This window comes from Oryx dammah, unplaced genomic scaffold (genome assembly GCF_014754425.2).
Source record: "Oryx dammah isolate SB20612 unplaced genomic scaffold, SCBI_Odam_1.1 HiC_scaffold_28, whole genome shotgun sequence".
Taxonomy (NCBI): Eukaryota; Metazoa; Chordata; class Mammalia; order Artiodactyla; family Bovidae; genus Oryx; species Oryx dammah.
This window is the reverse complement of record NW_024070212.1, coordinates 84,189,015-84,203,054: the sequence shown is the minus strand read 5'-3', so window position 1 is coordinate 84,203,054 and position 14,040 is coordinate 84,189,015. Positions and strand designations below refer to the sequence as shown.

General features: G+C 45.1%; 1 protein-coding gene across 12 annotated transcripts in view; it reads left to right on the top strand.

The window, feature by feature from the left end:
- FGGY (FGGY carbohydrate kinase domain containing) overlaps positions 1-14,040 on the top strand; it is a 497,520-nt gene that overhangs the window by 399,606 nt on the left and 83,874 nt on the right. For 9 of the 12 annotated variants that reach the window (XM_040232739.1, XM_040232734.1, XM_040232735.1 and 6 more), the window contains 2 exons: positions 998-1,118; positions 7,256-7,350. In XM_040232739.1, coding sequence (XP_040088673.1) covers positions 998-1,118; positions 7,256-7,350 — 216 coding nt within the window. The remainder of the gene's footprint in view (positions 1-997; positions 1,119-7,255; positions 7,351-14,040) is intronic. The other 3 variants (XM_040232740.1, XM_040232742.1, XM_040232741.1) reach the window with 1 other exon arrangement.

Below are 14,040 nucleotides of genomic sequence, written 5' to 3'. Positions count from 1 at the left end.
GAGCCAAACATGACATGTGGTTTCTGCATCATCTCAGATCACTAAGGACTGACGAGAAATGGGTTCTGGCACTGGAAACCGTCTCATTAGAACCGCTTCAGGTGATAACAAAGGTCCTTTTAGCCCTTTGCCAGCCTGAAGTCTTGTGGCTTACCTTCTTTGTGCGATGAGAGCCCTCTTTCCGTGTTTCTGCTGCTGAGTTTGTTGGCGCCATTTCCAAGGAACTAACTTCTTTAGTTCCTCTTTAGGGCAGGAAAACTGACTTAGAGATCTCCAGCAAAGATCTTTTGAAGCACAGTTTTTCGGAGCAGAGCTGCCAGTCACTCCATTTCCCATAACTCATAGAGCAGAGGTCCCCAGCCTGCCAGGTTGCACAGTGGGAGGTGAGTGGCAGGTGAGCTAGCGAAGCTTCCTCTGTATTTACAGTTGCTCCCCATGGATCATGTTACCAACTGAGCTCTCCTTCCTGTCAGATCAGCCACAGCATTAGATTCTTGTAGGATCACGAATCCTGCTGTGAAGTGCACATGTGAGGGATCTAGGTTATGCGCTCCTTATGAGAATCATCCAGAAACCACCAACCCCACGCCAGTCCGTGGAAGAATTGTCTTTCACAAAACTAGCCCCTGGTGCCAAAAAGTTTATCGTAGAGGATCTGGGCCATAGTGGATACTCATCAAATATGTGTATTTGAATGAACTGTGTTAACACTGTCAACTTGTTTTGTCAATGTTGTATGACTACTGATAGAAGCAAATGGTATAATAATTCAGAAGGTTTTGGAATCAGGCAGACCCAGGTTGGAATTCCCACGCTGCAACTTCACATAATGGCATTCTCATGAGCAATGTAATCTCCCTGAGACCTGACTTTCTAGAGAGTATATATATGCCAGGCTCCAAGTGCAGGGTCGACCACTGGGTGAGCACTTAGTAAGTGTTCTATATCATTTCCCTTTGCTACCATGCTGATGCTTTCTTCTGTTTTTCCTTTTAAGTTCGGAACACGCCTCATTATAGAGGCCATGGAGTCAGCAGGGCACTCGATCAGCACCCTTTTCCTGTGTGGTGGCCTCAGCAAGAATCCCCTTTTTGTGCAAATGCACGCGGACATCACTGGTGAGTCTGAGGAGGAGGAGAAGAGGTCATCCTAGGCTTGACAGCACATGACTGTGGCCAAGATCTAGACAGGGGAGAAAAAAGGAGGCTATAGGTGGGCTGCCATATTATTTGGAGCATTTATGTTAAAATGATTTTTTTTTGAAGTTAACTGCTGTGGTCATACCAGGGAAAGTGACTTCTATGTGTATCCAACTACTGGATGATGGTAAGAAATAAGAGAAGTTGGCAAGGGCCAGATCTTAATTTTCAAATATTTACTTAACAGTCTTGAGTACCTCTTCTGACACCCCACTTTGGGTAGTATTGAAGATACAGAGATGAAAACATGATTCTTGCCCCCAGAGAGCTCAGGGTCTATGGAAGAAGGCAGACAGCAAACAGACACATCACATCTAGTGTAGCAAGAGCTTTGAGTGAGAAAAGCACAGGGCGTTATGGAAATACCATGACCTTGCCCTGGTTTGGATGTGTAACAGTGCAGGGCAAGTGACTGGAGGAAGTGATAAGCAAACTGTCTTGAAGAAGGATTGCAGAGCCTGGCTATGGTGGGAGCTGCGGGTGTCTGGCTGCTGGTGGGAATTTGAGCCCTGATTCAAATCTCAAGATACTGTGATTTCTTCTCACCTCATCAGAACCAGAGATCATGACACAGATGAAGAGAATCCTGGATCATGGGCTGATCCCCCTGTGATCTGAGCAGACAAAGGCAAGCAGGCTTCATAGTGCAGACTCCTGAGCCCCATGGAAGGGACCCCATGAATAGGAGGCCTGCTTGAGTCCCAGTGGCTGACCTGGGCTCCTATCCCTCTGGACCTGCTGCCCTCGTGCCTTTTGCTCCCTTCTCTCCCACTGTCTCCTAGGATCTGATGTTCCCACTCCCCACCACCACACGGAGGCCAGGCACCAGGGCAGAGCAAGCAGAGGGAAGTGGGAAAGAATTGGACCCTGCTCACAGCCCCAACTCCAGTCTCATCTGATTCTTGTCCACTGGCCTCCGTTCATCATGATCTCTTGCTTCCCGCCCTGTCCCCTGCATGCCATACCTCTGATGAATGGGGGGTCCAGTTTTCTGCCAGACTCTCTCTTCCCCCTTCCAGGCCATGCAGATACCCACAGGTGAGAGCTTTCCCACACGTGATGGGCAACGTCACCCCCTTCACGTTATGAGATCAAACTCTGAACCCCTTCTTAGAGGTAGGGAAACGGAAGCATAGGCCAGTGAACAGTATCAAAAGCATCCGGTCTAAGGGTAAGTATGTAAAAATAGGTGTAGAATTGACTACACTCAATTGCACTCCTACTCTGTGTCAATGTAAATCACTTTATTTACATTTAATCTGCACACACCACCAAAAGGTAGGAATTGGTGCCCCTGTCTTATAGGCAGGGAAACTGAGGGTCAGGGAGGTGACTTATATTGACTGTCCAAGGTCAGACACCTGGTAGGTGCCGGGCTAGGATGGTACCGGGTGTGTCCAGACCTGATGTCTTCTACACTCTGCTGCTGACCCAGGTTTCTTAACTTTTCTGCCCAGTTTATAACCGTTTAATGATGAATCCCCCTTTCCTAAAGTGTCCAAAACCTATGGAAATGGGCCATTTGGAGGCAGAGAAGACGTAAAAAAGGAGCCCAGATTACCTTATAATTTTCCCTAAGAGAAAAGCCATAACTAGCTTGTTGAAATACAATTCATACTTCAGATTTGATCTGTGAGTGACTTTCCAACATCCAGCCTCCAAAGAGCCACCAAGACTTCCTACCTGGATCTAGGAAGAGGGATAGAATCAACCTGGCTGACACATCACCCGAGGGAATAGGCAACAACGGCCCGAGAGCAGGGCAGCAGGCCCGACTCTACACTGTGGCTCCAGCCTTTGGGAAAGTGAATTCTCTTCCAGGCCTCACACCACTGAGCTGACTCAGAAGAAAGGGGTGCAGTGGCTTCATAGAAAGTTCTACTTTGGAAACTGTTCTGCTTTAGGCTGTCAAATGAAAAGGCTGTTAATTGTTATTTGGATTCCGATTGAAACTGGACCCTTTGTTTCTGACTGTGGACCAGTTACAGTTTTGAACAAAGGGATCTTTTCTTTGGCCTGAAATGCCTCTGCCTGGGGAAGCCTGTGATTGACAAGTGATGGCAAAGTGCATCTGCCTTGAAATGCTTTGGGTTCTGCTAGACTCATTAATGCATCAGATAAAATAGTTCACATTCCAGGCAAAGCTGCCTTCTTCCTCTCCTTCACCCAGCACTCTGTAAAAAGAACACATTTGCATGTGTTTCTGTAAAAGACAGGCACACAAGCTGTGGGTGTATAGGTAGAGTGTTTGGTGCCTTTAAAATTGTAATTGCTCTAGTTTTCCTGCAAACAAAGCTATAGAAAGAACCGTAGACCTGATACATGAGTCTCAGGAATACATGCGAAAACATAATGGAATTTGGCAGATTCATTGGAGATAGTATGGAATAATGGAGGAGAGCACTAGCTCGGTGACTTTAGGCAAATTGCTTTACCACTCAGCCTCATTTCCCCTTTCTGAAAGGTAGACATAATATTATTTCCCTCATAGAGAGCATGCCGAGGAATAAATACTCATGAGTTTGTGTGCACCAATCTCTGTGCTTAGCTTAAGATAAGTGTTCAATGAATGTTAGTTCATTTCTTCCCTTCAGGCAGCCCCACGCCGAAAAGGAGGAGGTGCATTTTAGAAAAAAAGAAGTTAAATATTTTGTAAGCAAGTCTTTGCCATTTGGGGAACAGTCTGCTCCTGCCTGTTCCATGCAAGCAGGGAGAGCAGGATTTTGCCAACTTGAGAAATGTCCTCTACGTGAGGAAGAAGAATCTTGTTGTACCCTGGGCATATAGTTAACTGTGGTTTCAAGAAATACTTGGTGTGTACTCAGTAATTATAGGTTTCTCTCACTGACTCGGGACTAAATGTTCCTCCTAAATTTTGTTTTGAAAAATTCTGGCCATTTCAGTAGGGGTCTCCCTCTGCCTGTCTTATTCATTATTCAGTTATTTACTCTTTCATGTATTCATTGTCTGAGTTTGGCACAGGCATGTAAAGAAGAACAATCCTGTCCCGCCAGGATGGTCACAACAAAGAGAAAAAGTGTTCTTGTGCTCTGACCACTCTCCAGAGAGGATAGGGAGACCCAGAGGACGTTGGAGTCAGTATGAGTCAGATCCAAGCAGAGAACAGATGACACACTCACATTGGAGTAACTGGAGAAGAGTCCAATAAAGGGTCTGTTTACAGAGGCGAGGGCAGGGTTGAGGGAAACCCCAGCCACCAGGCAGTACCATGAGTCTACTCACAGTCTAACTACCCCAAGGCTTCCAGGGGCCGGGGCGGGAGGTAACCCACTTGAGGCTGAGGGGCTGTGTGAAGAGGGGCCGCCTGACTGCAGATGAGCTCAGTCAAGGATGTGATCAGAAGGCAGGGGGCCTACAGACATGGTCCATACAGGTCAGTGTCCCAGGACCCAGATCAGATAAATATGAAGAATTTGGGATTTTCCAGGCAAGAATACTGGAATGGGTTGCCATGCCCTTCTCCAGGGGATCTTCCAAACCCAGGGATCAAACCCTCATCTCTTATGTCTCCTGCATTGGCAGGCGGGTTCTTTGCCACTAGCGCCACCTGGGAAGCCCAGTTTAGTGCTTTCTCTAAGCCACAAACTCTTTTAAGTGCCTTATTTACAATATCACTTTTTTTTTTTTTTTAAGTATAGAAGTTGGGTCAATTCTTTATGAGAATGTTCCGAAACAGTATTAAAAATGCTCAAATAAGCCTGTAAATTCTCACAACAACTCTGTGAGATCAGTGGAATTTCAACCTCATTTTGCAGCTGGGAAAACAGGCACAGAGAGGTTAAATAACTCACCTAGGGTCACACAGCCAAGACAGGGAGGAAGCCAAAATTCAAACCCTGGCAGCCTGATTCCAGAGTACTTTGGGCTGCAACTGGAGAGCTGACAGGGGATCCACCCAGCTCCCTCTGCAGTCCCATTCCCGAGGACAGGGGCCATGAGCAGTTCTTTGCTCAGACCAGTGAGGCTTTAACAGGGAAAGCAAGGCTGGGCGGCAAGCAGCATGTGGGGTGATGTCGTGTGATAAGTCCAGAGCCCATGGGATGATCAAGAGTACTGGACTGGGTTGCCGTGCCCTTGTTGTACCTGTGTTCCATGTGTTCCCATCCCCACCATCCCCAGACTCTGCAAAGGCTCGTCCCGCTCTCTCCAGATGTGGCCCACACAGCCCTCCCATGTGGCCTGGTACCTCGCCTGTCTCCTGGACGACTGGCGGGCATCTTCCTCATTCTTTCCCCACTGGTCCACTCTCCAGCCCAGGTGAAGTGCATCTAGCAGGCCTTCACCCCTCCTTGAGATTCATCCTAACACAACCATGCTGAAAGGGGTTGTGTTGAGCCCTGCACGTACCTTTTCCCATTAAAATTCCAGCAAACCCGTTATTATCCCCATTTTACACAGGGGGAAACTGAAGCTAAGAGTATATAAATGACTTGCTAAAGAACACAGAGCTAGTGGAACCAGGTTGAGCTTTTCCCAGAGACCCCACCCCACCTTATCAGCAAAGTCTCCAGCACTGCCCCTGTGGATGGGGCTGGTATTCCTAAGTCCCCTGGGGTATGTGTGAGAATTCTGTCCCCTGTTCTCTTCATCAAGGGTAGCTGGGGAAGGGGCCCCAACCTTGGAGTGGGATGATGAGTTAGGAGATGGTGGGAGGGCAGAGGAGGCTATGTCCAGGAAGTCTTCCCCAGAAAAGACAGGAAGAAAAACACAGTCTTTGGATAAACAATGTCTTGAGTAAAGGAAGATCTTACAGGTCTGGCCACAGAGCTTACCTCTGTGGAGTTTGCTGCCATCTCCTGATTATCAAAAATATTTATATTTTATGTATGTTTTTTTCATATGTGCACATAAAAAATACTAAGAATTCTAAATTATTCCTATTCATCTTAAGTCCGCTTTGAGCTAGGAGTGTTCCTCCCTACCTGGTGGACCCCTAACTCATCCTTCATATTCTTATTGAATCCTGAGCGCCACTGCTCTGACCCCCTTCCCCATCTCAAAAATTTATTCGTTCATCATATAAGCACTTACATATGCTCAATACCAGTCTCAATTCTAGGGATTCAGCAGTGGACAAAATAAAGCCTCTGCCCTCATGGAGCTTGTGTTCTAGCAGACAAGGCAGTAACCCAGAGAAGTAATAATACAGTGTTGGAGGGCATTGAGGAAGTCAAGGGGGATAAGGGATGTTGTGGGTGAGTTGTCATTTTAGTTCGGATGGCCAGGAAAGCCACAATGGGAAGACATGTTTGCACAGACTTGCAGGAAGGAGTTGCCCCAGGGACATCCTGAAGGAAGTGACCCAGACAGGAGAACAGCACAGGCAAGGCCTGAAGCTGATTCAGGGAAGAGCAAGGTGACCGGATCATGTGGCCTGGAGGAGAGGAGGAGCCAGGCAGGGTGGGAGAAGTGGCCCTGTCCTGGAGTGCCTTGTCAGCCTTGGTAAGGGCTTTGGCTTGCTCTCTGAGAGATGTAGGAGGCCCCCCCGAAGGTTCTTCACACCCTCCGTCATACTTCCCTTTTCTTAGTGCATCTCAGTTACAGACCCAGCCCCATACGAGGCCTCTATCTCTGTCTCATCCATCTCCCCTTTGAAACCTGAGTAGCAGAGAAGTCGGATTCATCTCTGTCTACCATAGGCTCAGTAGAGCACTTCAGAAAAGTTTATAGAAAACTACTCGAAATGGCGGGTAGCAGCTAGCAGAAGCCTAGAAACCCTAGGCAGAAAGGTCTCCTGAGTTGGTGGGGGGGGGGGGGGGTGCGTGCGTGCGTGTGTGCGTGTGTGTGTGTGTGTGTGTGTGTGTGTGTGTGTGTGTGTGTGTGTGTATTGGTTCCCAAGGGACCCTTGTCTACTGTACTGGCAGGCAGAGACAGGGAAATCCTTTAGAACCAAGTAATCCTAAAGAACTGGAAACTGCAGGGAGCAGGGAGGGAGCCCTGCCGCTGCCTTTACATCAGGTGTTTGTGCTGCCAGGGCTGCTGACTGGCTCCCCTGGCCCTGCTCCCTAACCAAGGTGTGGCCTTGTTCTGCGCAGGCATGCCTGTGGTCCTGTCGCAAGAGGTGGAGTCTGTTCTTGTGGGCGCTGCTGTTCTGGGGGCCTGTGCCTCGGGGGATTTCGCTTCTGTACAGGTATGTGAGGACCAAGGGGTGGACCGTGGCCCCGCCCCTGTCTGGGGCTGTCCTTCCTCTTGACAGCAGCTCATGTCTTGCAAAACACACACAGGATATAATTAAGAAATGATAGGTTCCAGCCAGGGAAAGCACAAACACTTCTAGCCTCAGACGTATTTATTGCAGTTTTCATTTGACTTGGCCTTCGTTACTGTCAGTCGTTCTGTTCTTCTGTTGGTTTTCTTTTTTTTTTCCCTCCTTTAAAATAGCTCTTACATGATTTTATCTAAATTTCCCCATTTTTTTTTCTTTTAGCAAGTGAAACAGGTAAGGTAGAAAACTTAAATTTTTCATGTGAACTTCTGATTTTTATTTGCTTCCTTCATCTCCACCCACCACTTTTTAAATACCTCCAAGGCCTCTTTCAACAAGAGACACAAATGAAAACGTTAGTAAAAGAGAATTAAAAGAAAAAATAAGGAACAGAGATACAGGAAGAAGGAAACAACTTGCTGGTGATGATGGAGCACACAATTTGACTCGGAGCTTCCTGGCAGCCAAGACAAAAAAGAACACATGATAAGTTGCATAATTCTTCTTTTTAAAAAGAGGAAGCATATTAGTCTCTGTAGGAGACAAAGCTTTTCCTCCCACCAAATTGCAAAAGACATTTCACACGTGGGTTTTATGGAGAGATTTTGAGTTGTAAAATAATAAGGTTAACAATAGGTTTACAAAAAGGTAGAGAAACAGTATGGAGAAGGCAATGGCACCCCACTCCAGTACTCTTGCCTGGAAAATCCCATGGACAGAGGAGCCTGGTGGGCTGTAGTCCATGGGGTCTCTAAGAGTCAGACACAACTGAGCGATTTCACTTTCACTTTTTACTTTCATGCACTGGAGAAGGAAATGGCAACCCACTCCAGTGTTCTTGCCTGGAGAATCCCAGGGACGGGGGAGCCTGGTGGGCTGCCATCTATGGGGTCGCACAGAGTCAGACATGACTGAAGCAACTTAGCAGCAGCAGCAGCAGAGAAACAGTATGGATTAGGGCTCAGAGCACAAGCTCTGGAGTCAGCCCTCACTTGACTTCCTACAAGTTCTGTGATCTACTCTCCACTCTGTTTATAATAATAATCAGGAGTACATGAGTTCTTCCTCTGAATCAGGAATGTACATTCAGTCCCACAACAGCTCTATTATCCCCCTTTTATAGTTGATGAGTCTGAGGCAAAAGAAGTTAAATAACTTGGCCTATGTTGAAACAGCTAGTAAATGCCAAAACCAAGAAGTCTGGCTCCGAAGTTGTAACTGAAAGTTGAAGAAGTATTTGTTCAGCTGAGCATGAAAGAGATTAAGTGACTTGCCCACGGTCTCAAGGTTGGGACTAGAAGCCAGGTTTTCCATTAGTAGCTCAGTAATGAGAGCTTTATTTATTATAACCTTCTTTTGTACCAAGAACTATGCTAGGTGCTTTTCGTATAATCTTCCTGGTACCTCCCACAACCCACATGGGCAACAGAGATCCAGAAAGATTACAGAATTTAAGGGTACATATTGGAAATGGTCACATGCAAGAGTCTCATTCCAACATTTTTGAAAGTGTAATGCCGTGCACCCTGTCCAAGCCTCTCAAGCTGATGCTTATGAAATATCTCTTCCAAAGAATTAAACCCATTCATGAATGCTTGTGGATTTTAACTGGAGTTTTTAAACAAAGATGGGAGAGTTGAATTTTCAACATTTTTCTGGATTTCCTGGTAAGTGTCAGAAACGTCACATGGAGGTATTTATTGTTGAAATGTCAGTGACTTATTTTAATGTGTTGATTGATGAAGATGTTCTCATAACTAGCTGCCTTGCCCTCCCTGGAATGAAGCATAATTGCTAAAACAAAGCAGTAGAGATGCTTACTAAGGCCCTGCATAGGTTAATTCATATGAACTGGAAGTTTCTTTTCGCTTAAAATTCAAATATTGACTCCCTAATCCTGCAGCATGATGATATTTAGAGATGTGGCCTCTAGAAGGTAATTTGGATTAGGTGAGGTCATGAGGGTGGGACCTCTATGGTGAGATTAGTGCCCTTCTAAGAAGAGATACTGGACCTTGCTTTCTCTCTGCTATGTGAGGACACAGCCGAAAGGTAGCCATCTGAAAACCAGAACCAACCCTGCTGGCACCTTGATATTGGTGCCTTGAGAAAATAGATTTATGTTGTTTAAACACTCAATCTGGTATTTCGTGATGTCAGCCCGAGCAGATGAAGACACCTCATTTAATCTTGACAGTCTCCAGGTAGGGCTTTTTATTCTTGTGTTATATATGAAGAAAACCAGGCTCAGAGATGTTTTAAGAAATTTGCCCAAGGCTACAGTTAATAAGGGACAGAAGCAAAATTGAAATCAAGGTCTCTCTGAATTTAATATATCCTCTGCTGATTTTCATTCTGTTTTTATTTATATTTTTCTTTTTTCTTGAAAAATATTTTTTGGCTTCTTCAGTGTTCAAGGGTGAATTTTCTGAAAAGGAATGTCATTGGTCACAGGGAGATTGTCTACAGCCAAAACAGAGTAGTGTGACATGATCTGACTGTTCCGTCCAATTCTTCATACCATGACTTATAGCTCCTCATTGATATTTTAGTCATATTTGGAGTTTCTAACTCCGAGAAGATTCCACTCACATCTTCTCCTAGGTGAAAACTGAGCCTCATCCCACACTGACGTCTTCTTCACTACGTAATATTCTCCCTTAGTCTTCTGGAACAGTATCTAAGATAAGGTAGATTGAATGTTGGAATCAGTGACTTGAGTAGCAACTGCAAGGCTTACCACACTTTAAAGACAAGCTCCCATCCCCTGTTCAACCCACAGAATTGAGTGCCTCTCCTGATCATTTATAGGAGGCACTGTAATCTAGTAAAGAAAGCCCGTAGGTGCAAGAAACCTGAACATTGCCTGTCATCACATGCCAGAGAGAGCCCATGTGGTCTTGACTTCTGTGTGTGGTTGTTGTACATCCTCAAACAGTGTCACTTGACCTCTCCAGGTGCTTGTTTCATTTGTTTATTTCCTTTAAATAAAATGTTTAATTAAGAATTGCCATACCTGTGGAACTGCTGAGATAGCGCCTTTGAAAGCTTCAGTGACCTCCATGAAGTTCAGTTCAGTCGCGTCCAACTCTTTTGTGACCCCATGGCCTGCTGCATGCCAGGCCTCCCTGTCCATTACCAACCCCCAGAGTTTACACAAACTCATGTCCATTGAGTCGGTGATGCCATCCAACCATCTCATCATCTGTCATCCCCTTCTTCTCTTACCTTCAATCTTTCCTAGCATCAAGGTCTTTTCAAATGAGTCAGTTCTTCACATCCAGTGACCAAAGTATTGGAGTTTCAGCTTCAGCATCAGTCTTTCCAATGAATCTTTAGGACTGATTTCCTTTAGGATTCACTGGTTGGCTCTCCTTGCAGTCCAAGGGACTCTCAAGAGCCTTCTCCAACACCACAGTTCAAAAGCATCACTTCTTCGGTGGTCAACTTTCTTTATAGTCCAACTCTCACATCCATACATGACCACTGGAAAAACCATAGCTTTGACTAGACGGACCTTTGTTGACAAGGTAATGTCTCTGCTTTTTAGTATGCTATCTAGGTTGGTCATAACTTTTCTTCCAAGCATCTTTTAATTTCATGGCTTCAGTTACCATCTGCATTGATTTTGGAAGCCCCCAAAATAAAGTCTGTCACTGTTTCCATTGTTTTGCTATCTATTTGCCATGAAGTGATGGGACCAGATGCCATGATCTTGGTTTTCTGAATGTTGAGTTTTAAGCCAACTTTTTCACTCTCCTCTTTCACTTTCATTAAGAGGCTCTTTAGTTCTTTGCTTTCTGCCATAAGCATGGTGTCATCTGCATATCTGGTTATTGATATTTCTCCCAGAAATCTTGATTCCATGAACCTCCATGAAGCCCAGGTATAATTATCAACATTGTTATAATGATTATGTTTGGAAATGTAAATGCATGTACACCTGGATTCATTCATCTCTCTCTAAAGAAGAGACGCAAACCTCTGTGCCCCAGGTCTGGGGACCAGATCAGGACTCTGGCAGGTTGAGGTAAAACAGAATAACTTCCTCCCTGTTATTCATATTCTTCAACCTGAACTTCAAACTTCAAACCTGAACTTCATAGATCCTAACTTGATCTTCAGGATGCCTGCTACCCCTTCCTTTAAGAAAGCTGGGCAAAGCTTGCCAGCAACTCAGTGATTCCCATGGGCCATGTGTTTTGTCTTCTCATAGGCTACACATATGGTAGTTGGGTAAAGAATTTCACTTCTTATCTAGATAGGCTGACTTTGGTATACTCAGCCAGTGGCATCTCCTTCAGATGAAGGAAAGGATAAGAAGACTCCAAAAGACCCAGGCTACATGCCTGGGGAGACAGGATTTCCCAAATTCTTAGGCCCATGAATGGATGACATCAGCCAGGAATAGAGTGCTATGCCTTCCTTTGCCAGTACAAACAGATCAGAAGAACTTAGAGTTGTGAGTTTTACTTATAGCTGTTGCACACTTCTATATATTTCAATTTTGGGGAAAGTGTATCAGCTGGAGGGAAAGGGATAGTGGATGGAATTTTCTGATGGGTTGTTAATGAGAGAGATTACTCAAGTTACAAGGTCCATTGCTATACAAATTTTGCAGCCCACTGACAGTTCCTGCTTCCACCCTTTGTTTATTTATCCATTCATATTCTCATCCTCAGAGTCTCCCTTTCTTCCCCTGCCCTTTTCTGTCCTCCCTTTAGACAGCTAAAGTCTTCCTCAGTTCAGTTCAGTCGCTCAGTTGTGTCCAACTCTTTACAACCCTATGGACCACAGCACGCCTGGCCTCCCTGTCCCTCGCCAACTCCTGGAGCTTGTTCAAACTCATGTCCATCGAGTCAGTGATGCCATCCAACCATCTCCTCCTCTGTCATCCCCTTCTCCTCCTGCCTTCAATCTTTCCCAGCATCAGGGTCTTTCTAATGAGTCAGTTCTTCGCATCAGGTGGCCAAAGTATTGGAGCTTCAGCTTCAGCATCAGTCCTTCCAGTGAACATTCAGGGTTGATTTCGTTTAAGGTTGACTGGTTTGATTTCCTTATAGTCCAAGGGACTCTCAAGAGTCTTCTCCAACGCTGCAGTTCAGAAGCATCAATTCTTCAGCAGTCTTCCTACTCTTCCCTTTTCAAATTAGGGTTTCACAAAGGGTATTGATACAGTCATCCAGCCACATTAAACAATAGAATAATATCTTAAAGCAGGGGTCCCCAACCCCCAGCCTACAAACCCCCAGCCTTCCTCCCTCCTTATAGTCATAAAAACATGGAATCCAGGCAGTCTTGGCATCTATGATCTTTCTGTCTGACCTCTCCCCCATCCCTAGAAGGTCACCCACTGCTCCTCTGTCCATCAGTGCACTTCAAAGTGATCCTCTCTAATTCTGAATGTCCTGGAATGCAAATAATCATAATTAGAAGTTGGGAGCATCCCATAACAATTCTGTAGGCTCCTAGGTCCTGAAAAATTAACAAACTGGAAAAAATAACTTTATAAACTATCAGCACGCTTCCATTTTCTAAGCACAGACAAGAGAGAAGCTCTGAGAAACGCAAAGGACACATAAAACAAGAAACCAGGTTCATAATGCCATGAGAGAAAAACTCAGTCCAGTGGCAAAGAGGCAGAAATACAAAATGGCTTTCCACTTTCTGCTTCCTTCAGGCCCTCTGCAGAAGTCATTAGCTTCCTGTAATTTCTTATCTTATATGGCAGCTCCCCCCCCCAAGACTATTTATATAAAATAAGCTTTAATTCTAACAGTGCTATTTATCTTGACACCCGCCCTCCCCACCTAGGGGTGGGGGGTGGGGGGGAGGAGGAAGCAGTAGAGAGAAGCCTCTAAAGCAAAAATCAGCAAAATGAGACAGTGACAGGAGATCAGAATGAATTCAGCCATCTTTCAGGGTAAGGAAAACAAGCCCTTGGAATCAACCAATTAATCAAAACCTCTTTTCCTCCCATGGTGTGAGGGCTGCTGCCTCTGTAAACCATTGACTCCATGCGTTCCCACCATCAGCTTTCCTTGTCACGTTCCAGACAGACTCCTGTGTCTCGCAGACCAATACGTGTAAGCGGCCAGTGGAGAGCGGTGATTACTCACCCTTTCTGTAATGTGTGCCCACAGGATAAACTATCCACGCTGACCGCAGTGGTCTACCCTCAAGGTCAGTCCTTGCAAACACCCTCACTTCTTAGCCAAAGCCTCTCCTTCTTTCTGTTCTTTTTTGCGAGGTTTTCCTTCGTTTGGAGCCAGTTTATATTCATCACCTATTATGTGCTTCAAAGCCTGTGGTTTTGTATGTGACACAATACGTCTCCAGTCTGTTTTATTTTGTGAGAGTCAACTTTCTGTGCATTTTAGTTCTGTTTGGCTTTCCGTCACCATAAATACCAGTTTTACATTTTGCAAAGTAAAGTTGATTATCATGATCTTGCTTTCTGGAGGTTTGGAAGAACTGATATATTGATATAATGGATGTTCAGAAATATGAAACCATCCCATTTCTTGGTACATTCAATCTTAATTTGCTGAGTTTTTTCCTTTTTCTGGAATACAAGTAATAATTCGTGTTCACTGGGAAAAATAAGAAAATTCA